Here is a 27,538-nt window from a genome sequence, read left to right as displayed (position 1 = left end):
CACATCTTTTCTTAGATAAGAACCTAAAACTGCTCACAATACACCAAGTGTGGTCTGACCAGCGTCTTATAAAATCTCAGCAATCAGTCTGTGCTTTTATATTCTAGTCCTCTTGAAATGAATGGTAACGTTGCATTTGCCTTCCTCACCACCAACTGAACCTGTAAGCCAACCTTTAGGGGGTCCTGCACAAGGTCTCACAAGTCCTTTTGCACCTCTGATTTTTGAATTTTCTCCCTATTTAGGAAGTAGTCTACAACTTTATTCCTTCTACCAAATTGCATGACCATTTGCTTCCCGACACCATATTCCATTTGCCACTTCTTTGCCCATTCACTTAATCTGTCTTAAGTCCTTATGCAGACTCTCTGCTTCCTCAACACTACCTGCCCCTTGACTTATCTTTGAATCATTCACAAACATGGCCACAAATCCATCAATTCCATCATCCAAATCATTGACATACAACATGAAAAGAAGCAGTTCCTACACCGACCCCTGCAGCGCACTACCAGTCACCGGAAGCCAACCAGACAAGGCCCCCTTTATTCCCACTCTTTGACTCTTTTCCTATCCTACCTCCTGTAAAGACTTCATTCATTATCACAGACCCTCTCACTATGCTGTGTCTGTTCAAATGATGAGACTTTCTGTAAATGTGCCTTTATTCTTAGCTCTGACTTCCCTCCGCCATAGTGGGAACAGCCCTTGACCGAGTCTCATCTGTTTCCTCCATCTTTGCTCTCATCCCCACTCCTGCCAACAAAAAGGAGTGAGGTTCCCCCGTCCTCACCTTCCACCCAACCAGCCTTCATGTTTAATGGATGATTCTTCGTCATTTCTTTTTCTGCAACAAAGTAAATCACAAAAACGATCCATTGGACATGCACATCAACCCCTTTCAGTAAACACAAAGTACTCTGCAGATGCTGTGGTCAAATCCACACGTACAAACAAGCTGGAGGGACTCAGCAGGTCGGGCAGCATCCATGGAAACGAGCAGTCAACGTTTTGGGCCGAGACCCTTGGTCAGGACCTTTCAGTAATTTCCAAAAGACCCTTTGTGACTCACTGCTCAACTCTTCACCAATCAAGGCACCTTCCCATTCAACCACACAAGATGAGACACCTCCTTTATCTTGTCCCTTTGTCCCATCCGGGCACTGAAACAGTCATTCCAGGTGAAATAGCCAACTTAATGGATTCTACTGATCTGTCCTCCTCTGTAGATTGGGTGACACCTTCACTCAGTCTGCAAGAGCAAAGCTGAGCCTCCGTTTTCTTATCACTTTGATTTCCCATCCCAGTCCAACTCTGTTCCCTGTGCCATCAACACAGACTTGATCAACAGCACCTCCTCTGACATGTTGTCACCTTTTAGACTCAATATCAAATTCATCAATTTCATATAACTCACATTTCCTGTTCTGTATCAGAACTGGTCAGTCTGTGGAAAAATTATCCACAAATAATCCAAAAATTAATGTTAATTTATTTTCTCTCCCTCTCCTTCTCTCCGCACCCCCCCCCCCACCCCCCCGTGGGTATTTCCAGCATTCTCCATTTGGTTTTGGGCTTCAGTAACATCTGACATCTACGTTACACAACTTTAACATTGCTCCTTTGTTCATTTTCCATCTCTTATCTACAATGATTAATCTAGAACAAGATAGTTCAGTAAATATTGAAATCACCTGGGCAACTCTGGCTTCACCATTTGTCCTAACCATCCGTCTCCATACTCTCTTCAATCTACCACTGACTGGTTATCACACTTTCCAACAGAAGCTGCCTACCTCTTGAATGTTTCCAGCATTTTGTGGTTATAGATTTTCAGCATCTGCAGTTTTTTTCAGTTATCTCAGGTCGATAGACTGTTGGACTACAATCAAAGGTTGTGGCGACCTAGCAGGAAAGTGAAGTCAAGGCCATGATGAGATCAGCTATGACATTACTAAACAGCTGAGTAAGAGGAAGTTGAGGTCAAACTACTGCATCTACTTTTCATATGATAGCCTCAGATTTACTTAAAACATGATGAATTATTTCAAATATGTAGTAGTCATTTTTGTACAGGCAAATACAAGAGGCAAATTGTGTTCAGCAAACTCCCAGAAAAGCTAATCCCCTAAATAACATAATATGTTTGTACAAGTACACATTTTATTGGAAGCAGTGTCACGGGTTGACAGGGTGATGGAACTGGCAACATCAGTTTTGGTCACTCTGTTATAGGAAGGACAAAGTTAAACTGGAAAGAGTGCATTAAACTGGATTAGAGGGCTTGAGTTAAAGGAAGAGGCTGGCCAGATAGATCTTTATTCTTTGGGGTGTAGGAGAATAAGTGGTGACCTTATAGAGGCTGATAAGATCATGATGGGCATAGATAAGGTAGATTATAGCAGTCTTTTCCCCAGGGCAGGGATGCCCAAGACCAAAGGGCATAGATTTAGGGTGAGAGGGGAATTGTTTGATGCAGAGGGCAATGAGCTCCCAGAGGAAATGGTTGAAGCAGGAACAATAATATAATTTAAGAAGCACTTACCTGCGGGGGTTGGGTTATAGGGTTATGGACAGAACATGGAATAATAGGGATGGAATGAGTGTTTTGTTCTACGGCAGTGGCTAAGGGAGCAACTTCGGTCAGTGAAAATGGGAAGCTTTTCTGTAAACAATATCATGGTCTGTTTATGTCAATTTGTACAGATTTAAATTTAACATAGTTTGATATAACTGGCATGATCAAACTGACACAATTATCAGCAGTAGAATGCATAGAAAGCAAAATATTGTGTAGATCAATGATCCCCTAACCTGATGAAATATTTTTCTTTCCCTTCAAGCATTGTCACTCACCTAACTCTGCATCCAATATTTTCCGTAATTCTGTGAATATGTACTAGAGGAACCCAGGGCAAACTACGTGTTCAGAAGGATGAGAGGGGATCTGATTGAAACATATAAAATTATTAAGGGATTGGACACACTGGAGGCAGGAAGCATGTTCCCGCTGATGGGTAAGTCCAGAACTAGAGGCCACAGTTTAAGAATAAGGGGTAGGCCATTTAGAACTGAGATGTGGAAAAACTTTTTCACCCAGAGAGTGGTGGATATGTGGAATTCTCTGCCCAGAAGGCAGTGGAGGCCAAGTCTCTGGATGCATTCAAGAGAGAGTTAGATAAAGCTCTTATAGATAGTGGGGTCAAGGGATATGGGGAGAGGGCAGGAACGGGGTACTGATTGTGTATGATCAGCCAAGATCACAGTGAATGGCGGTGCTGGCTAGAATGGCCTACTCCTGCACCTACTGTCTATTGTCTATTTTCTGATTGCTCCAACAAAGCTAAGGTGGGGGGGGGCATTATTAGAGAGCATCTTTGAGAGAATCTTTAGTGCAGATTAATACACCAATGTACAAAAAAAAAATTGTAATTGTAGAATACAGCTTCCAGGAGGTTGACCATCACATCATTCTTCAACCTTTTAGGTGAGAAAAAAAACCTCACAGTTCACTGCATGCTGGTTAAAACCACTCATGTTGGATCATTATGTTTATTTATGGATTATGTACGAGAAAGTATAAAAGGTGAGATGACAACTTGTAATTTTGGGGTCACAGTCTTTATACAGTGGATTGGGACCAGTATATTTTGGCCCGATTAAATAGCTGTCCCTATTATCCAAAGCTTCATGGAAATAGTCAAAAAGTATAAAAAAAAGACTACTACCATTTAACTGAGTAACAAATTAGATATTCAAATAAACTACAGAACAAAGTAGAATGCTACCAGCACGATTACAGTACTGTAAAACTGTTACTCCTAATAGTTATTGATGGAGGAATTCACCCAGTGTACGCTTTCATGTATATTTTGATTGACTGTAAAAAAGTCAGAGCAGACACCCAGTGCAGATAATAGACTGCCTTCATTACAATGCTTCCGATGATTGCATCCTCCAAATCTTCATTTTCATTGTAACATTCAAGATGATTGCCGATACCTTCAAATTCTTCATCATTCCCAACTTCTTGTAGTGAAATTGTTCATTTTCACTTCAGGCCCTTCGTGGCATCTCCAAGCCTGAATGCTTGAAACGGCAGTGAGCAAAATAGTTCCGAATTACTTTACTACTTAATTCTCGCCAACTGTTAGTGACAAAAATCACTGCTTTTTGAAGACAAACAAATGAAACTAACACTATTTTAAAACTGTTCACTCTAAGCATGGTGTATGTGTTTACTGGCCACACAAGTGCCTGTGGCTGATGCTTGGTGGAAACTTTGGTAAGAGTCTCCTGCCCCAATTAAGCAGCATGGTCTCCCAAATAAACAAGGGGAATCCTTTTCAATTATTTTTTTGTTCATTAAGAGTTGGCCTAAGTAAGTAGCTGCCCTGATTAATCAATGGCCCAGTTAACCAGAATCCACTGTATTTGGTAATTGTATTGTTTTTGTCAACTAGTGTGGAGTGGAAATGGAAAATATCAATGTACATCCCAAAAATGAAAGGCCATACCCGAGAATGTGGCAGCACATACACCATAGCACTGATCCAACAGACTGCCTCCACTGTCACCTTCAAGATGGTGCACTATTAACTTGGACCTTCCATGGAAAAAGAAATGCTACATGTGGAAACAAAGTTCAGGAGAGGCAGAGGAACTGAAAATTAAATAACAAAAATAAGTGTTTAATGGAAAGTACAATGGAATATTGAAATATGTCTTGTTACATTTCACTGACAACAGTAATGCATGTGAATTTGTGGAATAAGCAAGACTCCAGAAGTCAGTGAATGGAAATGAATGCACAGACCACCTGATTATTTTAAGGAATGAGGGACAATGGATTCACTTTGGATTAGGAATGTTTCTTATACCATACTTAATTGTACAGCAATTATATCATGTACAAATCAAATACTGCAGATGTTAGACATCTGAAATTTAAAAAAAGAAAATGCAGTCTGCGGAGAGATGGTAATGTACTCCAACAATGTTTGGAGCTTGTGAACAAAATGCTGTGTGTAAGAGTACACTGTTAAATGTTGAATTTACTACTATACAGGGATGAAAGATTTAAATACTGGCTTAGGTTGGGTTAAAACTGAAACACTAACATTTGAGCCAAATGACCCACTTCAGTTTCTAATTTCCATTGAATTCAATAAAGTGATTAATAAATATGAACATTTTGGTAGGAATGAGATATGGTATGTCGAAACAAGCTGTAATCCCATACAGAAGAGAAAATGCATGAGGAAGAAAAACAACTGTGTGCATTTAACATGTTGGCTGTCCGTCATTTCAAACAATGATGTAACCTGCGCGGGAGGAGTTTTATAGTGAAAAGGCTGTTGCACTGGGGCAGTTCCACTCTCTCAGCCTCAACAATCTTGGCCAAAGGGTGTGAAAAATCGGCCACAGTGGATGGCCATGACACCTTCTGTGCCTTGTCATACACTTCACTCTCCGTGAAGTGTTGTAGCATCACTTCCTTGGCCACTGGATCTTGTAGTTGATCTCATCTGGCCAGTCTGATGGAACTCAATCGCTGGTGAGATGGGGGGGGCATTGAATGTAGAAAAACATTAAACGTACAAAATGCTGCAGAAGCATCTATGGAAATGAATGAACAGTCAACGTCCCAGGTCAAGACCTTTCATTAGGACCAGAAAGGAAAGGGGAGAAGTCAGAATAAGATGGGGGGGGGGGGGGGGTAGGAGTGCAAGCTCAAAGATGACAAGTGGAGCTAGGTGGATGGGGAAGGGATGAAGTAAGAAGGTGATGGGTGGAAAAGGTAACAGGCTGGAGAAGAAGGGATCTAATAGGAGAGGAGAGTGGACAATGGGAGAGAGGGAAGGAGTAGGGGCACCAGGGGGAGGTGATGGGCAGGTGGGGTGAAGAAAAGAGGGTAAGAGGAAAGTCAGAGTGAGGAATGGAAGAAGAGGGGGAAAAATTACCAGAAGTTGGAGAAATCGATGTACAGGCATTATCTTTGGAGTTTATATTCTGTGCATATAAAGTAACCTTTAAAAGTGAACACACAAAATGCTGGTGGAACACAGCAGGCCAGGCAGCATCTATAAGGAGAAGCACTGTCGACGAAGGGTCTCGGCCTGAAACGTCGACAGTGCTTCTCCTTATAGATGCTGCCTGGCCTGCTGTGTTCCACCAGCATTTTGTGTGTGTTGCTTGAATTTCCAGCATCTGCAGATTTCCTCGTGTTTGCTTTAAAAGTGAATCATGTTTTATGAATGCAAATTGCAGAGACTCTCTAAAGAGGAAAAATACCATATGTGAATGCAAACAAGTTACATTGATGGCATTTTTCTGTACACTATTACATTAACGCATCCAAAAAGTGAATCTCAAACATGTGTTTTAAATGAGTGGAAGTCTAAAAGGTCAAGAGGAAAAGCACAGTTCTTTATAAGTACATGCCTTGCGTGATGGGACTGCTGACTCATTGTTGTGCGTGTGGGTGAAAAATGCCAGATGTAGAAAAATTGAATTTCAGAGAGGCTGGAGATCTTTTTTTCATTCAACTGTATCATTCCTTTCCAATTTTTTTTCAGGTATAAGAACTGATTGGCCCGGATTTTTCACTGCCTGGATTCACCATTGCCCCACTCTGACCTGGGTCAGACATAAAAGGCCATATTTACTTCTAAAAAACACTTAATAGGTGCCAAGACCACCTGCTCTGGTGTTGCTGAGACATAGGGCAAATGCACTTCCCAGCTTTGTCATCTATTAAAATGCCCAAGCTTTTGCGAGGCTTGTGAAAGTCTGTTGGTCTTCTTGTATTCCATGTTTTTGAACAAATACTTCAGGCAGAATAAGAAATAAAACTGAGATCTGCCAGATGATACCTGGCAATGCCTAAATCCAACAGCCTTTGCTCGAACCAGTTACTTGGAACATTGTGAATTTAGTGAATACAAATGATAAAATGCCAAGAATGCATTCCATGTTAGCAGGGAAGCCCATGCTGTGCGTGGAAATTGGTTATTGTGTAATGAGACCCATGAGGCTTTTCTTGAGGGCAGAAAACATTGAGCAAGCAGCAACTGATACACAGTAAGTGCACAAATACTGCCCAGGAAATGGAAAGCGCATTGGTTAAGCAGATGTGTGTTCTTGGTGAACCTCACCTGCAGTTTGCCCACCTAGAAAATGACGCTATCTTGCTAACCCAAGGGGGCATAATTTTAAGGTGAGTGGAGGAAAGTATGGCGGGGGGGGGGGGGGGATGTCAGAGTTAGGTTTTTTTTTACACAGGGGGTAGTGGATGTGTGAAACACCTGCCAGGTAGTGCTGGTAGAGGCAGGTACATTAGAGACATTTCAGATAGGCACATGGATGATAGAAAAATGGAGGGCTCTGTGGGAGGGAAGGGGTAGATTGATCTGAAAGTAGGTTAAAAGGCCAAATGGTCTGCACTGTTCTTTGGTTCTACTGTATGTTCAATTACAGCAGTATTGTACTGTTCTAGTTCTATTTGTATCTTGAATCTGCTGTGACAGTCTAATAATTTCCAGCAAAGTAGGCACTTAATCTTTCTCCAGTGTAGAAGATTCCGAAGTGTGAACTCTGAGTACAGAGCTCTAGAGTGGAAGAAATGCAAGTGAATCTCTGCTTCACATTGAAGGACAGCTTGGTCTATGGATGTGGAAAGGGAGCAAGTATTACATCTCCTGCGGTTGGAAGGGTAATTATCATAAGCAGTCAGGTGGTTGGATGGAATGGAAGGACAGAAGCGAGGACCAGGAAATCTTGAAGAGAATTGTCGCTACAAATTGCTGGAAGGGGAAGGGTAGGTAAAAGACGTGACTGTTGGTGGAATCTATTTGAAGGTGGCGGAAAGTGCAGAGAATGATTTGTTGAATGTGATGGCTGGTGGGGTGGAAGTTGAGGACCAGAGAACTCTATCATGGTTATGGCCCAAAACTGAGGGGTGTGAGAGCAGAGGTGCTGGAAGAGGATGAAATGCTGTCTAAGATTTTGTTATCTTGGTAGTTAACACAAACCTGTGATCCTGGATGGGTCTGAATTGTGAAAATTGGAATTTCAGTTGGAATCCATGTGGGAAGAGTTGGAGCCACCTCTGTCTGTCCCATTCACTTGCTGCCCAGATCGTGTTCTTTACAATTTATCCACATGGTCTGACATGCAAACTATGAAGACATTAAGGGGCATGGGGAACGATTGGAAAGGTTATAGAGTTGAAAATGCATCAAAACAGATTCTAGCCCAGCAATACCCTTGCCGATAATGAAAGTCCAAAGTTAATTTATTATCTAAGTACGTACATATCACCATATACATCACTGGGATTAATTTTCTTGTGGGCATACTCAGTAAATCTATAGAATAATAAATAACAGAATAAATGAAAGACACCAACTTGCCATTCAACCAGTGTGCAAAAGACATAAACTGTAGAAATACAAAAAGGGGAGAAATAATAATAATAAATAAATAAGCAATAAGTATTGAGAACATGAAGTGGGCTCCTCAGTTTGTTGCAGGTTAGGCTGTACAGAGTCGCAGTGCGGTTTTAGAGCATTCACTGCTGTACAAGCACAGATGTTCATTGACTGCTTTGAAGATGCTGTGGCAGTCTCAGCCAGTGGCATCAACTCAATCAAGAGCAAGTGGTTCTGTCTCCGTGATGCCATCTACAGCTCAGCCACAAGGGACTGAAGCCAAAAGAACAGCCATCCTTGCCTACAAGAATGAACCCAGCCCCAGCACCTGAGATGTCCTTAAGCCCGCAGAAAATTGCTTGTCACTGCGCCAACAGCTACTGGCTGAACTTGTGCAGTAGTATCCAGACTGTTGTGGACACAGGGGATGCACAAGGCAGGTATGAAGGCATCAAGAGGGCCATAAGTCCTTCTATCACCAAGACTCCTGTGGTGAACTACATATACCTGTCTGGACACGCCCCCTGCTGACTGCTCCTGTGGCTCCTCCCACAGACCCCTGTATAAAGGTGATGGAGGTCTGAGCCCGGCCTCTCTGTCTCCAGGATGTAGTATAGTGGTCACTCACTGCTTGTTCCTTCTTCCAGTCAATAAAAGCCGATATCTCGCCTTTACGTCTCAGAGTGAGTTATTGATGGTGCATCAACTCGCTTCTTAAGGCTAAGGCTGGAGAAGTCATATCTGATCGTGGCAAGCAGCTTCGACACTGGTTTGAGCACTACGTAGAGTTGTATTCAGCCCAGAATGTGGTCACAAGCACTGCACTTGAGGCTATCCTAGTCATGGAGGAGCTAGATGCACTGCCAGCACGAGAAGAACTCAGCAAAGCCATTGAATATCTTGCTTGCAGGAAGCCCCCTGTATCCCTCCGGAGGTTTTGAAGAATGGCAAACTAGCATTGTTGCACCATCTACTCGAGCTTCTGCCTCTGCTGGGAGAAAGGCTACATACCCCAAGATGTGCTAGACACCAACATTATCACCTTGTACAAGGTCAAGGGTGATTGCAGTGACTGTAACAACTACTGCAGCATCTCCCTCTTTGGCATCATGGGAAAGGCATTTGCCCAAGGGATTTTGGCACAGTTGCAGCACCTTGCCCAATGTATCTACCCAAAGTTGCAGTATGGTTTTAGAGCGGGCAGATCCATTGTGGATATGATCTTCTCACTATGTCAGCTGCAGGAGAAATGTCAAGAGCTGCAAAAAACACTCTTCATCATATTCATTGACTTGACAAAGCCGTTCAAACCGGTCAGCAGAAGTGGGCTCTTCAGATTGCTGCAGAAGATATGCTGTCCTCCAAAACTGCTGGGCATGATCACTTCCTTCCATGAAGACGTGCACAGTACCGTCTGCTTTAACAGTGCAACTTTGGAAGACTTCCCAATGAGAAGCAGAGTAAAGCAAGGCTGCATTCTAGTACCAAACTCTTCGGCATCTTCTTCTCCATGCTGCTTTTGGAGAATGTGCCGAGGGTATCTACCTACATACCAGAGCAGAGCAAACTCTTCACATTGCTCACCTTCACTCCAACATCAAGATCCGAGAGTTCTTCTTCACAGTTTGTTGTTTTCTGACCATGCTGCACCGACTTCCCGTTCAGAAGCCCAACTGCAGCATCTCATCGACCATCTGTCACATGCCTGCAAGAATTTCAGGCTGGCCATTGGCTTGAAGAAGACAAATGTCATTGTCCAGGACTCTGACTCCCTCCTATCCGTCACACTCTAGAGGTGGTTGAGTCCTTCACCCATCCTGGATCAACCATCACAAACACTCTATCTCTTGTTGCTGAGCAACAGAAGCCAAGGCTGCAGCTGTCCAGAAGAGTGTGTAGCAAAAGTCATCTGCCTGTGGATGCCAAGCGGCACGTATACCAGGCTTGTATTCTTGGCACTCTCCTCTACTGCAGTGAAACCTGGACAATCTATGCTAGCCAAGAGACGAAAATGAACAGCTTTCACCTGCACTTCCTCAGACAGATCCTGTACATAACTTGGCAAGACAGAGCCACTAAAACATGCAGCTATCCCCAGCATGTTTGCCCTGCTCCATCAGAGACAGCTCAGATGGTTCAGATGGTTCTAGTCCGTCCTTCGGCACGGACTAGAAGGGCTGAGATGGCCCGTTTCCGTGCTGTAATAGTTATATGGTTATATGGTATCAGACGAATCGGATCTAGTTGAATCCCGAAAGACCTGTTGTATGGGCAGAGGGTGCACCCACAGCTGGTCACCCACAGCTTTGCTTCAAGGACACCTGCAAAAAGGATCTGAAGCTAGCCAACACTGATGTGAACATCTGGGAAGACAAAGCAGATGACCGGGCTGTCTGGAGTCTGGCAGCTCGAAAAGCAGTGCAAAGAGCTGGAAACAGTCGCAGCAGCAAGCTGGCTGCTAAGAGGGCTCGGCAGAAGGAGAGGGCTGCTCCAACCAGATGCCCGACTTCCTTCACCTGCAGCCAGTGTGGAAGAGACTGTCACTCCAGAGTGGGGCTCTTCAGCCACTCTTGGAAATGCACCACCACAAGCTGACTTCTCCCAGGTGCTACCCACTGTCTTGCGAGACAGAAGGATGCCAACACAAGAGCAATTCAGGCCATTCAGCCTAACAAGTTCATGCTGGCCATGTTATCCACCTAGTTATTCCTGATTTTCTGTGTTTTGCCCATATCTTTTCCAGGCCTCTCTCCTCCATGTGCCTATCCAAGTCCTTCTGATATAATACTGTTTTACCTGTCTCAACCACTTCCTCTGGCACATTGCTCCATATACCAAGTTCCACATAACACCTTCTGTGTGGAAAAGCTACCCCTTGGCCCTGTTCTAAATCTCTCCTAGAGAAAAGGCTATTGCTGTCCACCTTATCTATGCCTCTCATAATTTTTAAAACGTAGATCATTTATGAGGATGTTACCAGGACCTGAGTTATAGGGAAAGGTTGAATGGGTTAAGACTTTATTCCCTGGAGTGTAGGAGAATGAGCAGGGATTTGATAGAGGTAAACAAACTTATGAGGGGTATAGATAAGGTAAATGCTAGCAAGCTTTTTCCACTGAGGTTGAGTGAGATTACGTGTTCATAGGTTAAGGGTGAAAGGTGAAATATGAGGAATATGAGGGGGAACCTCTTCACTCTGAGGGTGGTGGGAGTGTGGAACAAGTTGCCAGTGGAAGTGTTGGATGTGGGTTCGATTTCAACATTTAAGAGATATTTGGATAGGTACATGGATGGGAAGGATGTGGAGGGCTATGGTCCTGATGCAAGATGATGGAATTAGGCAGAATAATAATTCGGCATGGACTAAATGGTTCAAAGGGCTGTTTCTGTGCTACAACTCTAATTCCTCAATGGTCCAAGGAATAAAGACAGTCTGGCCAACCTCTCCCTGTAACTCAGGCTCTCTAATCCTGACATCCTTGTAAATTTTTTCTGCACTCTTTCCAGTGTAACCACAGTTTTCCTATAAAAGGACGATCATAAATGTACACAGTACTCCAAGCACGGCTTCACCAGTGACCTGTACAACTGCAACACCATGTCCCAACTCCTATGTCGGAATTGAACTCTGAACTCCAACACATAGTGTTGTGCTAACCAGGTTAACTTAAGGATGCAATCTGGAATCATAATATCAACTGAAAACCGAATAAGTACTTAAGTCTTGGATCAAAATTATCTGTACAATGTAAAAAAAGTTCTGGTCACACTGAGCACTCGATTCATTAGTTTACCTCATCTTAATATTATCTCCTCTTCAGAGAATCTATTTATTTGTCATTAGGAAATTAAGTTCATATCCATACTTAGAGTTTAACTACCAATCTTTTGTATTTTATTACACCAGATGACATTTGGAAATCTATGTTTACAATATTTTAGAATTTACATCACCCAACTTGGGTTGTCACTTCCTGTGAATATTTAGAGTAATATTTCCTAACTCACTTTGTTGTTCTCAAGGGAACTTTTAACCTCCTAACATAAGGAGAAAAAAATCACTAGAACATTACAAAACATATTTGTTACTCAGGGAGATGAAAATGTGCTTTTACAGTAGTTTCAAATGCACTGAGACTATTTTATCATTAAAAATAACAGAAGACTTTCAGCCTTTCTGGTGGTAGTCATGCTTAAAATAATTTCCAATGTGAAGCTTAATGCTTCTTATGTAGGGTGAAGCATATAATGCCATTTATTGCTCAGCTGCTTAATATTAGCCTTAAAAACACACTGCTGCCTTTTGGTAACAAAGGAAAAGCAGATCCATAGTTAGCAATTTAATTTTGACCTAATCCTTTTTAGAACAGGCAGTGAGAGTTTGACGCAGGTGATGGTTGTAGAGGTTGGAATCCGTCCAATAAGGCTGTAATTAAAGTTTACCATGGGCAGATTAAGGAAAAATTCTCAGCCTTTTCAAGGACTTCCTGGGCTGGAAGAATAAATATTGAGGGAGGAAATAGATCATTACACAAGTGGTGGAGTGACAGAACGCCCACTTTATGATGACCGAACAGGTGCAAGGACGACTTCCGTTTTTGGCGCTCCAGTGGACTACAGTGGAGAACAGAAAGGAAGAGGAAGTGACAGTCAGAATCATTACTATATCTGCAGGACCGAAGTACATGTACAAAAACAACGATATTCCAAATACATCACTGGTGGTAAATATTGGGTCACATACACCATTCCCTAGACACAGACTCCATCCTTTTTCCTGTCAATTATCTAAAATTAAATCAGTATTTTTGAAACCTTGGTGATATACTTAACACAGAACTGAGTTTTGGGATTTAAAATCCTTGCAATCTCTAGGACTGCTTATTTCACTTCCATAACCTTGTCTGACTCCTGCCTTAAATCTGATTATCTGCTGTTGAAGAGTATGGTCAAGTCATCCGTCATCTCCAAACATGACTGTTCCTTTTCAGCTTAAACTTGAAGTCATCCAAAACTCTCCTGGCTGTGTTCTTCTTCACTGATCACACTGGTGCTTGCTGATTTATAAAAGCTCCCAGGCTAAAATTTAAATATATCAAACTCACTTCAAAATTTCTGAACAGTCACATCCCTCCTCATCTCTGTGATCTTTTACAGCCCAATTTGCTCCATGATTAGTGGCCCTGGCTTCAGAGACCTAAATCCTAAACTCTGGAATTTTCTAAATTCTCCATCTGTCAATCCCTGTATACTCCCTTCCTTTAAGTATAACTCTTTAAATAAACACCTTTAGTTATCTTCTTCCATGGCTTAATGTTGATCTGTTTTTGTTTGATAGTGGCCATGTTATAGATCTGGAGAAACTTTTGGTTTGCTACATAAATTGCCATTGTTCATAGTAATATTTACCAAAAAGATTGCCAAAAATAGCCTTCACAGAATATTCTGCAACTATCTTCCATATTTACTACGTTGTCAAACTCTTGTAGGACCTGAAGATCCACATAGAAAGGGCACTGTGAAGGATTCGCAGATGAGTAAATGCCAGAAATGCATTGTGTGTGCCGCTTACCATTTTGGTATTAATGTTGTTGGGGTTTTTTCAGCTTAGTTACCTCGCTCTAAACTTGGTAAGGCTGGAAATTGGATTGAACCTATTTTCAGCATGTTAAGATATAGTTGCATGCAGGTTTAGCCCGCTTAGAAACTGATTATCAAATGTACAACAGTGTCATAGTTGGGAGCTTAAAATCCAAAGATAGACCTTCTATCAAAAGGACAGGCAGGTAGGTTGATGGGGTGGAGTGGCTCTATTGGCAAAAAAAGAAATAAATCCTTAGAAAGAGGCGACATGGGATTCAAAGATGTAGAATTTTTCTGGGTAGAATTAAGAAATTGCCCTGATGGGAATTATATACAGGACCCCGAACAGATGCTTGATGTGGGATATGAATGTTAACAGGAAATAGAAAAGGCATGTTATAAGGGCAATGTTACAAGAATCTAGGGGGATTGTGAAAATCAGACTGGTGCTGGGTCCCAAGAGAGGAAATATATAGAATTGCTATGAGATGGCTTTTTAGAGTAGCTTTTGGTTGAGTTCAATAGAGGAAGGGCAATTCTGGATTGGGTGTTGTTTAATGAACCAGATTTGATTATGAGTTTAAGGTAAAGGAACACGCAAGAGACAGTGATCATAATATGATAGAATTCACCCTGCAGTTTGAGAGGGGGATCTCATTGAAACCTATTTAATATCTAAAGGCCTAGACAGAGTGGATGTGGAGAGGATATTTCTTATAGAGGGTGTGCCTAGCACTAGAGGGAATGGCCTCAGAATAGAGGGACATCCCTTTAGAACAGAGATAAGGAGGAATTTCCTTAGCCAGAGGGTGGTGAGTCTGTGGAATTCATTGCCATGGACAGCTGTGGAGACCAAGTAATTGAGCATATTTAAAACAGAGGTTAATAGGTGCTTGGTTAGTCAGGATGTCATAGGTTATTGGGAGTAGCTAGGAGAATGGGATTGAGAGTAATAATAAACCAGCCATTACAGAATGGGGAAGGAGTCTTGATTGGCTTAGCGGCCTATTTCTTAAGGTCTAAATTTCCAGACATAACTGAAGTGCCCAAACATAGTCTATCATGCTCTCAATTCAACCAGCCTAAATTCAATACAGACACAACAAACTCCATTTGCTGGAATCTGGACTGAAGTGGGGTTTTGACTGGAAACATTGACAATTCCTTTCCTTCCACAGTTGCTGCTTGACTGGCTAAATTCCTCCAGCAACTTTTGCTCTACATTCAATGTAGCTACAGACACTGGCATCAACCCTAGAAGGCACACCACCCACGCCAACCAGGGACAGTGACACACATTCCAGGGCAAAGTGGGATACGCACACTAAGAGCCAAGAGGAAGGTCTTGTGCACCAGATGGGGAATGAGACCTCTGGAGCCATTTGGGAAAAGCTTGGCAGGAGGTGGCTTGTCTTGTCTTCTCCAGGAAGGGCATTTATCCTTATTGGAGCACTATTGCAAAAAAAAATCACAATTCAAGGTGACAAGGTAAGTGGCTGACAACTTAAAATGTTCCCCCTTCTATGAACACTTATCCAGAAAAACACTCACCAGAGACACTCACATGAGCTTCCACATGATCCAACCCCTCCCATCCCAACCCCACCACAAGTCACCATTGGCAACCTATAACCTCCAAACACACACACAGAATTCTCCACAACTTCTGCTATCTCCAACAGGAACCTATCACCAAGCAAATCTTTCCCTAACCTCCCCCACCCCCCACCTTCTGCTTTCCACAAGGATCGCTCCCTATGCAACTTCCTTGTTCATTCATCCCTCCCCGCTGATCTCCCTCCTGGCACTTCTCCTTGACAAGCGGAACAAGTGCTACACCTGCCCCTACACCTCCACCCCCACTACCATTCATGGCCCCAAACAGTCCTTCCAGGTGAGCCTGTTGGGGTCATACACTGTGTCCAGTGCTCCCAGTGTGGCCTCCTGTATATCAGTAAGACCCGACGTAGATTGGGAGACCGCTTCGCGTGCACCTACGTTCCATCTGCCAGAAAAAGCAGGATCTTCCAGTGGCCACCCATTTTAATTCCACGTCCCATTCCCATTACATTATGTCCCTCTACTATCGTGATGAGGCCATACTCAGGTTGGAAGAACAACACCTTATATTCCGTCTGGGTAGCCTCCAACCTGATGGCATGAACATCGATTTGTACAACTTCATTAATGTCTCCCCCTCATCTCTCCTCCACCATTCCCCATCCCCTTTTCCCTCTCTCACCTTATCTCCTTGCCCACCCATGGCACCCTCTGGTGCTCCTCCCCTTCTCTTTTTCCCATGTCCCTCTGGCGTCTTCTGTCAGACTTCCCCTTCTCCAGCCCTGTATCAACTTCACCAATCAATTTCCCAGCTCTTTACTTCATCCCTCCCCACCTTTTAAATTCACTCCTCAGCTTTTTTTCTCCAGTCCTGCTGAAGGGATCTCGGCCTGAAACGTCGACTGTACTCTTTTTCATAGACGTTGCCTGGCCTGCTGAGTTCCTCCAGAATTATGGGTATGTTACACAAGAGTTCAAGACCACGCATGAAAAGTTTATACAACTATGGTTCCTTAGGGTTGTCAAAGCTGGAGGGGGGGAGCAGTGAGGTTAAGCTTCCACTACCTATTAAATGCTCCCAGTGGCATGCATCTCAAATAGCCTCTGACAACCAAATCCAGCTACTGGCCACCACATGTGGCTTAGATACTAAGGCTGGCAGAACTGTTTCTACTGACAGGAGAAAGGGCAAAATCAGGTTACTGGCGCCTTAAATCCAGTCGCGTTGGGGAGAGGGGGCTGGCTCATCATCTGTGGTTGGCAGCTCTTTTAGGAGAAGGAAAACTCTGATCTCAAACCTCTGCTGCCTTGTGGCTACTTCCCACTCACGGGGAAGGCTTTGGGAGTAAACCCTAAGGAAGAATCTGGTGCTGGAGTCCCTAAGGCAGTTCTACGTTGCGTTCAACGCTGACTGGTGACTCCTGCAACACCACTGGTGCCAAACTGTATTGGCCTCATTCATCAGCTACATGGAGAGGGTCAGCCTGTTACATGGGCAAGAGCTTGCTCTACATATTATACTGCCCTGGCTTGTGTAGCATGTGGACAGCTGGGGCATAACAACCATGGTCAACCCCGACCAACGGAGGACCTCATTATGCTGTTATATTTCTTTGACCTTTGCTCACCTATGCTGCAGAAAATTGTCCTTAGCTCTATGTATGAAATCAATCAAGCAACATTGCTAGAAGAATGTTTCGGCAGATTTGCCAATTGGAAACTCTGCAAAACGCAATGGGGTAATAAGGTGAATATTAGTGTAGAGTCATTAGGAAACTCTCAGTATACTTTAAACTGCTGAGTTTCTGTTGCTGTATCAATTATTAATTAGTCAGAGTTGAGAATGAAGTAGGACTTACAGAAAATGGAGTTACTCATGGCAATTTGAATTTGTATCACCTTGTGTCAAGAGGTAGCAATAACTTCAGACTGGATCCTTACTGTAAGAGTGACATGAGTAAGCATGTTTAAACCAACTGCCTGCCTCTCATGGTTGGGTCATTTTGATTTACAAAACAGCGCCTTAAAGAACATGGCCATCAGTTTTATTTGGAAAAGGTACAAGTGTTGCGGTACACTTTGTGATCAAATCCTGAAGTGACGGAGATGGAGGAAAGGCCAAATGGAGGAGATGCCACATTAATGAAATCAAAATCCCAGAGGTGCACACCAACATTACTTTTATCTTCCTGAACTCAAAATCAAATCGAATGTAAATAAATAAATTCTCTATATCTGACTCAACTACTTCCAAATCTAAATTCTACTGAACCTTAATCTCAAACTACAAGTGAGTATACAGTATGTTCTCTGAATGTTGGTAGGGCATGACACCTGTGTAAGGGAACAGCAGCTCAATGGTAGAATTTCGTTCTCTGAGCAGGATTAAATTAGGATCCCACCTCTGACTGCCTTAGTAAACAGAAATAAACAGCTGACCTTGAATTCCAAATTTGTGCCCAGAAGGCACAATAATGGGATCAATGATTGTGCACTGTGCAGGGTTGATGACACTTTTTAGCTAATCAAAAAGCTAGAAGACAATGGGAAACAATCTCCACATCTGTTCGCTAATAAATTTCCTGGGAAATTTGTGAATAAGCCTTGAGTTGGGAGCTGCCCTGGTGCACAGATAGATTTACATGTACCATCAAGTGTCTGACGCATGGAATATCCTTCAAGTCACATCCTTATACTAACCATTTCCTGTTGAGGTTATTCTCATTACGGCACACCAAGTGCTCAGGGGATGTGGAAATACTTAGCTGCTTTGCTGCTGAAGACTTCTTGCTTATTTAATGCAACTTAAAATTGGACTTCCATAATTTAAAATAAAACTGACTTCCTGAAACATGCATTCTCACATCCCAAGATCTTGGCAGAACTGAAAGACTTTGGCTCTGAATATTATATTAATGTAGGATACTTTGACAGAGCAGGAAGTCAAAATGCTTGCTCTCAGATTTTCCACAGAGCTTGCGTGTTGTAGCATGTGAACACATTTCACCCAGTTTTGAAACCATCATCAGAGACTCAAATTCAATTAAAACAGGAACTCTGCCATTTATTTTTCCCCATTTACAATATCATTATGGTAACTAACATTATCAATTATGAAACTAGAGTCTGTGAGATATATAAACAGATCCTGTGAGATACTGTATGATCTTTAAACATGGAATTAGAGCAATAGGACAGCAAATATCCTAAACATCTATCCCATTTTACATACATAATATAAAAGAAAGAGTACCTTATGACAGAAAAAAATTACTATAGATCACAAGAAGAAAGGTGGGTATTTATAATATAAATAAACTTCCCATACTATATACACTATTGAGGCTAGCCACAACTAGTTTTTATCAATGAGATCTAAATTTATGACCTGAGTGAACAAATATTCTGTGTACTCTAGCTCTCTCAAGTAAGTATGCTCTGAGTCATTTGTTATTCCTCTGTTTTGTTCTTCAAATTAATCCTTGTCAATCCTTGTCTATCTTTGAGTCTCTCGTTTACTCTACATCTGGGTTTATTTGCCTGAAGAACTCACTACAATAACAGGAAACATCCTCTTTACACCTATCCTACCAAGACCTCACTGGATCATCTATATTTCAGTCATGTCCTTCTCAGTTATAAACTTCAGCCTAGCCTGTCTGACTTTTCAATATACAGCGACCCACCCATCCCAGACTTTAGTTAAGTAAACAAGAGAAAATCTGCAGACATCAGAAAATCAAGCATCACACACAAAATGCTGGAGGAATTCAGCAGGCCAAGCAGCATCTATAGAAAAGAATCAACAGTCGACATTTCAGGCCAAGACCCTCTCTCAAAGCATCAACTGCTTACTCTTTTCCATAGGTATTTCCTGGTCTGCTGAGTTCCTCCAGCATCTTGTGTGTGTTGTTTAGTTAAGTAAACTTTCTTTAACTTTTTCCAATGAATGAAAATTCTTCCTAGTTAGGAGAACAATACTGTACAGTGTGGTCCTGGTTTAGTCTCACCAACGTCCCATGTAACTGAGGTCTTACTTTCCTATTTTGGTAATTAGTTCTTTGCTAAAAGCAGTAACATTCTTTTAGCTTTTCTAGATGTTTGCTATACCTACATCATGACCTTTTAAAAATCATGTACTTAAACATTCATAGAAACATAGAAAACCTTCAGCACAATACAGGCCCTTTGGCCCACAAAGCTGTGCCGAACCTGAGAAATTACCTAGGGTTATCCATAGCCCTCTATTTTTCTGAGCTCCATGTGCCTGTCCAGGAGTCTCTTAACAGACCCTATCATATCTACCTCCACCACCTTCATGGGAGCCCATTCCATACACTCACCACTCCCTGCATAAAAAACTTATCCGATATCTCCTCTGTACATACTTCCAAGCACCTTAAAATTGTGCCCTCTCATGCTAGCCATTTCCGTCCTGGGAAAAAGCCTCTAACTATCCACACAATCAAAGCCTCTCACCATCTTATACACCTATTCAGATCTCTACTTTTCAGAGTGCTGCAATCTCTCGCCATTTATATAACAGACTTTTTTCTTATTTTTTCCTATAAAAATGGACAACTTCATTTTCAATCTTTTACAACATGGGAGGCCATTGAGTACTTCGAGACTGTGTTGGCACTTGGAGCGATCCTACCACTCCCATTTGTCCACTCATTTCTTTTTAGCCTATTCTCTCTCTTACTTGCTCCTCAACCCCACCTTGCTTGTTCTACACCCACCCATTCCAGAGGCAATGCACAGCTCCAATAAAGCCTCTAACTAGCACATTCCCGGAGTTCAGGAGGAAACTTATGCACCTGAAGGAATTTCACATACAGTATATTCTATTTGCCAGAACTTTGCCCATTCGTTGAACCTATCTCTATCCCTTTGCAGCTTCCTTACGTCCTCTGTTGGCTGTTAAAACACAACTGATTCATTTATACAGCAGGCCAGGCAGCATCTATAGGGAGAAGCGCTGTCGACGTTTTGGGCTGAGACCCTTCGTCCTGACCCAAACGTTTTGGGTCTTGGCCCAAAACGTCGACAGCGCTTCTCCCTATAGATGCTGCCTGGCCTGCTGTGTTCCACCAGCATTTTGTGTGTGTTGTTGTTTGAATTTCCAGCATCTGCAGATTTCCTCATGATTCATTTATGGATTTTAGGAAGGAAATCTGTGTCCTTACCTGGTCTGAATTTCAAACCAATAGGATGTAGTTGACACTAAACATTATTTGGTGAACCACTTAGATTCAAGCAATTAGGAACAAACATTAAACAACAAAGTCCTGATGCTATAAACAATTAATAATAATAAAAAAAATCTAACTAATATGGTGCCTAACCTATTAACCTATTACCAACCTCCTGAAGTGAAGATTTAGTTTTACCTGAACAGAGCACCATAAAGTTTGTTCACTATGTCTTCTGAATTATATTCCACACACTGTTTCTACACAAGCAGCCAAAGTGCTACACCTGCCCATTCACCTCCTCTCTTACCTCCATTCAGAGCCCCAAACAGTCCTTTCAGGTGAGGGAACACTTCACTTGCAAATCTGCTGGTGTTGTCTATTGTGTCTGGCGCTCCTGATGCAGCTACCTTCGCAACGGTGAGACCCATCGTAAATTGGGGGACCGCTTCATCAAGCACCTCCACTCCATTCCCAAAAGCAGAGCTTCCCAGTGGCCAAAGATTTTAATTCCAATTCCCATTCCAAAACGTTGGACCATGGCCTCCATTTGTGCCACAATGAAGCTATCCTTAGGCTGGCTGTGCAACACTTCATGTTCCACCTGTGTGTACTTCAACCTGATGGCATGAATATCAATTTCTCCTTCAAGTAAAAGACATTTTCCTTCCTCTCCCCTCTTCTTCTATTCCCCACTCTGGCCCCTCACCTGCCTGTCACCTTCCCCTGGGTCCCCTCCTCCTTCCCTTTCTCCTATGGTCCACTCTCCTCTCCTATCACATTCCTTTCCTTGAGCCCTTTACCTTTCCTACCCAGCTTCACCTATCACCTTCTAGCTCCCAGCTTTTTATTCTATCGTCCTCCCTCTTCTTTTCCAGTCCTGAAGAAGGGTCTTGGCCCAAAACGTTGACTGTTCATTCATTTCCATAGATGCTGCCTGATTTGCTGAGTTCCTCCAGCATTTTCTGCATGTTGCTCCATTTCAAAAGCCTTGCTTACTCCTCTCAGTAACTTTGGCTTTCTTGGTGTTACAGGAGAGCACTGTTGACTGACACCAGCCTACTGATTTCAATTGTATTCCGTGTGAGACACTTCCATTGCAAATTACCTAAAACGTTCTTGCTACTGTACTATAATTGGCCACAACATCTTCTTATATAAAAAGTTGTAATTAATTAGATATTTTTGTTACTTTAAGTACAATACTCACCACTAAGACCTCTTTATTTGCTATTTTTAAAAGTTATTTTCTACATTTTAATGAAACTTACAGTCATTTCACCAACTAGCTGGTGAAAATAATGATTAAAATATACAAAGAGAGTTAAGTTACGTTATCACACCTACACACCACATGCTTTGGTTGGCAGCATAGAATTACTGCTGGATCATGTGAATAATCAGCCAAGGAGGTGTTATCTGTGGAGATGTCCTGAAGGATAATGTTCAGCATCCTCTGGATTTGTGGGAACACATCATGGTATTCAAGACTAAGAGGATCTAGTGGTTGGTCTTCTGCTGTATCGTTCAAAAGATTGAAAATCAGAGGTGGTTCATGTTGCTGTTCTGGCCCCTTTTCGCCCCTGCAAGCTTTGGCACCACCTAAAATGTCAAGAAAACAACATGTTGTTGCCATTCTTCCACAATTCTGCATGCCAGTTTTATGAAAACAAAACACCACATTCACATGTCATCCAGGTAATATAACGTTTAAGGCGACTGCTTTATAATGTCAGTTTCAGTCCCGATGCTTTCTCATTGGCTAAACAAGATGCACCTTGGCTTGTTTTTTTATTGAGATGGTTTCAGAAGTCGGGAGTCACTCCTGTGTAGGAAAATTTGCCAGATTGCTTTAACCCGCGGTGGAGTTCCCCTAGGTTAAGTGCAGTGATACTAGGATTTCAGGCTTGCTTGCCCATGCTCGTAACTATCATCTTTGGCAATGGGGCCTGTACTCCAGAATTAACTCTGCCTGTAGCCGAGATGTTCCAGTAAAAGTTACAGTGCTGACATCCAGCCAACAGTGAGGAAATGAGCCCAGGTGTGTCCAGCTCACAAAACACAGGACAAATCCAACTTGGTTAATTACCACTTAATTGATCAACACTTGGTCACTGGCAAAACAAGGAATCATTGACAGTGCTATCAAATAGCACTTACTAATCCAAAATTGTCAAAAACTAATCAGCTCCATATTTCATTATTCCAACACAGCCCAAAGTGCTGAATTCTAGAGGCAAGTTGAGAGTGACTGACTATGACATTAACATAAGAACATAAGAAATAGGAGCAGGAGTAGGCCATCCGGCCCATCGAGCCTGCCCGGCCACTCAATAAGATCATGGCTGATCTGTCTGTAAACTCAACTCCATCTACCTGCCTTTTCCCCATAACCCTTAATTCCCTTACTATGTAAAAACCTGTCTAACTGTTTCTTAAATATATTTAGTGAGGAAGCCTCAACTGCTTCCCTGGGCAGAGAATTCCACAGATTCATCACTGTCTGGGAAAAACAGTTTCTCCTCATCTCCGTCCTAAATCTTCTCCCCTGAATCTTGAGGCAATGTCCCGTAGTTCTAGTCTCACCTACCAATGGAAACAACTTTCCTACTTCTATCTTATCTACCCCTTTCAAAATTTTGTGTGTTTCTATAAGATCCCCTCTCATTCTTCTGAACTCCAGAGAGTATAGTCCCAGGAGACTCAATCTCTCCTCATAGGTTAACCCCTTCATCCCTGGAGGCAGCACTTGATCAAGTACAGCACTGAGGTACCCCAGTAAAATTGGAGTCAAAGGAAAGGCATACCCTTGGGGTATCTGGGGAGCCACAACACAATGCTATTACAGCTCGGGGCACTGGAGTTCAGAGTTCAATCTCAGCGTCCTCTGTAAGTAGTCTAGGTACGTCTTCCCCACGGAGTGTGTGGGTTTTCTCTGGCTGTTCTGGTTTCCTCCCTCTTTCCAAAGGCTTACTTACTTAAAAGGGAGGTTAAATAGTCATTGTAAATTGTCCTGTGATTAGGTTAGGGTTAAATCGGGGTTGTCGGGGGTTACTGGGCACAGCGGCTCAAAGGGCCGGAGGGCCTATTCTGCACTGTATCTCTAAATAAAAAATAAATTAAAATTCCATTGATTGAGTTATATCTCGTACAAAGGTACAACTTCTACACCAACAAGAGGAGCAGTGAATGTAAAGTAGAACCACTATTTACTGGCTTTCCTTCAAATTGCACACCAAGCTGACTTAGAAACACAGAAACATAGAAAATAGGTGCAGGAGTAGGCCATTTGGCCCTTCGAGCCTGCACCGCCATTCAGTATGATCATGGCTGATCATCCAACTGAGAACCCTGTACCTGCTTTCTCTCCATACCCCCTGATCCCTTTAGCCACAAGGGCCATATCTAACTTCTTCTTAAATATAGACTTGGAAATATATTGCTGGTCTTTCATTGCTGCTGGTCTTAAATCCTAGAATTCCCAACAACGTTGTGTGAATACTTTCATCAGTAGGGCTGTAGTAGTTCAAAAAGGCATTTTATCATTGCCTTTTCAAGGGCAATTAGTGAAAGGCAATAAATTCTGGCCCTGCAGTAATACCCAAATCCTCCTAAGTATGTAGATGACAGGACTGGAAGTTCCTGGGTATCTGGATTAATAAAAGTCCACATGTCTATTATATTGCATTGTGCCTTTGAGTCATTGTCATATAAGCATAATCAAAAGCCACACTACGCGTAGAGTCTGCACTTCAAGCATCCTTCAATCTTTGTAACTCCTAACTTTTCAAATCGGTGTGACTTCACCTTGTGTTTAAAAATTTAACAACTAAACCAAAATATGGCTTCTTAATGAAGGGAAAAGATCAAAGCCTCCAAGCATCATTGATAACATATATGGAAAAGTTAAAAATGTTACTTATATCAAAGCTTTGCTGTGATTCTGACTGTAATTAGTGTATTTGTATGAATTATGCAACTGTGACAGCATTAATGATCTTCTGTCTATCACAATACTCTGAAGACAATCTTTAGATAGAACCATCAATAAAAATGGTGTGGCTACTGAAAGCATGCAGACATCCCACCTCTCCCGGAAGTTCCGGGACTCTCCCGCAAATTGATAGCAGCTCCCTGACACATGCAAATTATATACAATATCCTGGAAATCGATTTTTTTGAGAGTGAGTGGGTGGGGGGAGAGAAGAGAGAGGGGGGAGAGGGAGAGGGAGAGAGGTGGGGGAGAGGGAGAGAGAGAGAGATGAGTTTAACAGATGTCATTCGTTCATTAGTATAGCTAACATTATTTAAACTTGCTGGCCAGCTGCTGAGCTACTCTACTGCAGACATCCCACCTCTCCCAGGAGTCTCCCACAAATTGATGGTGCTACCTCCCTGAAATGAGTTTTTGTAGGGTGGGATGTCTGAGCATGGCCCATTTTCCTTTACCTGTCAGGTAGAAAGCCTTGTACTGCCTTAGACGGATAGTCTTCAGGTCCCCATATTGCCCAGCTGCTCCACTGTTTGGATGGAAGAGAGTCTGGAACACATGAAGAGACAGGTTTCCGTTCTCGTACCCATTACTGAGCAAATCCAAGAAAATGCTGCAGTTATCAATATAGTACCAAGACAAACAAAAGCAGAAACTACAGTGAGTGTTAATTTCATACTTTGAGTGATTCAGCAGCTCCTCATTTAAGATCAACTTCATACCTGCAGTACTATACATTTGACTGCACCTCAAAACTTATTTTGTGCTTCTGGACTTTTGTCAGAGGATTGCACTGAGAATTCCACAGGTAACTCTGTGCCCCAAACGTGAAAGCAATGGGTTTTGGGAAGAGAGGAAGGAGAGTAAAAAATGATGATTTGAATTGATAAAAACACAAAATGCTGGCAGAACTCGGCCCGAAATGTCGTCACTGCCTCCTCCCATAGATGCTGTCTGGCCTGCTAAGTTCTGCCAGCAATTTGTGTTTTTATTTATTTCCAGCATCTGCAGATTCACTCCTGTTGCATATGATTTGAATTGAATTGACTTTATTACTTACATCCTTCATATACTTGAAGAGTAAAAATTTATGCTGTTGGAATGGTGGTGGTGGGGGGGGGGGGCGGGAATCAGATAATCAGATTTTCTTTTTACCACAAAAATTCCCAAACATGAAGAAAGCCAATATGATTACACTAAAGAAAAACCATGGATTAGTATTATTATTTAACAAAAGAAAAGCTACAACTATTTCACTTGCAAAATAAACATACAAGTGATGTTAGTAGTTAAGCAGCAAAAACAGATAGATTATTATTATTTTGACAAACATGAAAACTAGGCATCTTCTCAAGTTTTACAATTAGTTTTGATGCCTTGGCACAGGAATCATAAAATATATCTAGGGTAGTTAATTCCTTCTCACTATGCTCCATAACATTTACTATAAAGTAACTCTACATGCCTTCTGCATTCAGCCAACTAGCGGAGGCTATCAGTCAATGTTTACATTTGAAGACAGGCTGCATTTGGAAAATATCATGTCTACCTCACTTGTTGATAAATGGCATACTAAAAGTGATAGCCTGCCAGTATGAAATTGGAACAGAAATCAAAATATTTTTACATTGCATGTACTGTATTTGCTTCTCAATTTAGTAGCAGAAATAATTCTATCTTTCAAATTCCACACCCAACTGAACCTAGACAATTTCTTCGTTTTAATTGGTTTTTATCGACTACAACTTGGAATTCACCACAATCATTCCATCCAAATTTATCATGAAGCTTCAAGACCTGGGCTTCTGTACCTCCATCTGCAGTTGGATATTTGACTTCCGCATCAGGAGACCTCAGTCAGAGAGGATTGGTAGCAACTTCTTCTCCGTTGCACCTCAAAAGTTAGCTCTCTGCTCTACTCTATATACATACTCTTATGATGCTTGGATGTAGCGGTCTTGTCACACTCTTATTCTTCTGACCTGGAACATCTAATGAGTAAGTGCTGTCCATTCTATTGACCAAGAGAATTCTCCTCCAGGATCCTGACCACAGTTTACATACTGCTAAAGACTGATATTAAGCAAGGGCTCAATGCATTGAGAGTCACAATTAGCAAACAAGAAACAGGCTACTCTGACACCTTTCAAATCATTTCCAGGACCTCAATCAAGCTTGCTTGAAGAAATCTGTGCCCAGTTATAATCAACATATCTCCAGCAGCACTAGAGGTCCCAACACACTCAATCAATGTCACACTACTATAAGGAATAGCTATTCTTCCATCCCTACACCACATTTTGGGAAATCTTATCATCTGCTGTCTTTCTCCTACCTGCATACAGGCAGAGGCTAAAGAGTAAGGCTCCAGAAGTGAGGATAATGAAGAGGTGGTCACGGGAGCCAGAGGAGGGGCTACAGGATTGCTTCAAGTAAGCAGACTGGGCCAAGTTCAAGGACTCAATGGAGCATCTGAATGAATGCTCCATGGTTGTCACAGACTTTATAAAATCAGTTGTGGACGAGAGTGTCCCCCAAAAATCATTTAATCTTCCTCAACTAGAAGCCCTGGATGAACCAAGAGATCTGCAATCTGCTAAGGGCCAGATCAGTGGTGTTTAGGTCTAGCGATCAAGTAAAATACAAGGGGTCCAGATATGACCTCCAGAAAGCCATCTCACATGTAAAGTGGCAACTCTGGACCAAACTAGAATCACTGAAGGATGCTCGACAGCTGGCAGGGCTTGAATGCTATCACCTCATACAAAGTAAAAGCA

The 27,538-nt window shown here is 42.2% G+C and overlaps 1 protein-coding gene across 3 annotated transcripts in view; it reads right to left on the bottom strand.

The window, feature by feature from the left end:
• Window positions 1-27,538, bottom strand: part of arsg (arylsulfatase G) — a 213,746-nt gene that overhangs the window by 2,996 nt on the left and 183,212 nt on the right. For 2 of the 3 annotated variants that reach the window (XM_073026171.1, XM_073026170.1), the window contains exons 11-13: window positions 25,220-25,310; window positions 22,122-22,372; window positions 7,922-8,180 (exon numbers count right to left, since the gene is read on the bottom strand). In XM_073026171.1, the coding sequence (XP_072882272.1) occupies window positions 8,124-8,180; window positions 22,122-22,372; window positions 25,220-25,310 (399 nt within the window). In that variant the 3' untranslated portion in view covers window positions 7,922-8,123. Of the gene's footprint in view, window positions 1-7,921; window positions 8,181-22,121; window positions 22,373-25,219; window positions 25,311-27,538 lie in introns of those variants that run through there. The other variant, XM_073026172.1, reaches the window with a different exon arrangement.

This window comes from Hemitrygon akajei, chromosome 22 (assembly GCF_048418815.1).
Source record: "Hemitrygon akajei chromosome 22, sHemAka1.3, whole genome shotgun sequence".
NCBI classification, from domain to species: domain Eukaryota; kingdom Metazoa; phylum Chordata; class Chondrichthyes; order Myliobatiformes; family Dasyatidae; genus Hemitrygon; species Hemitrygon akajei.
This window is presented reverse-complemented; position numbering and strand designations above follow the sequence as displayed.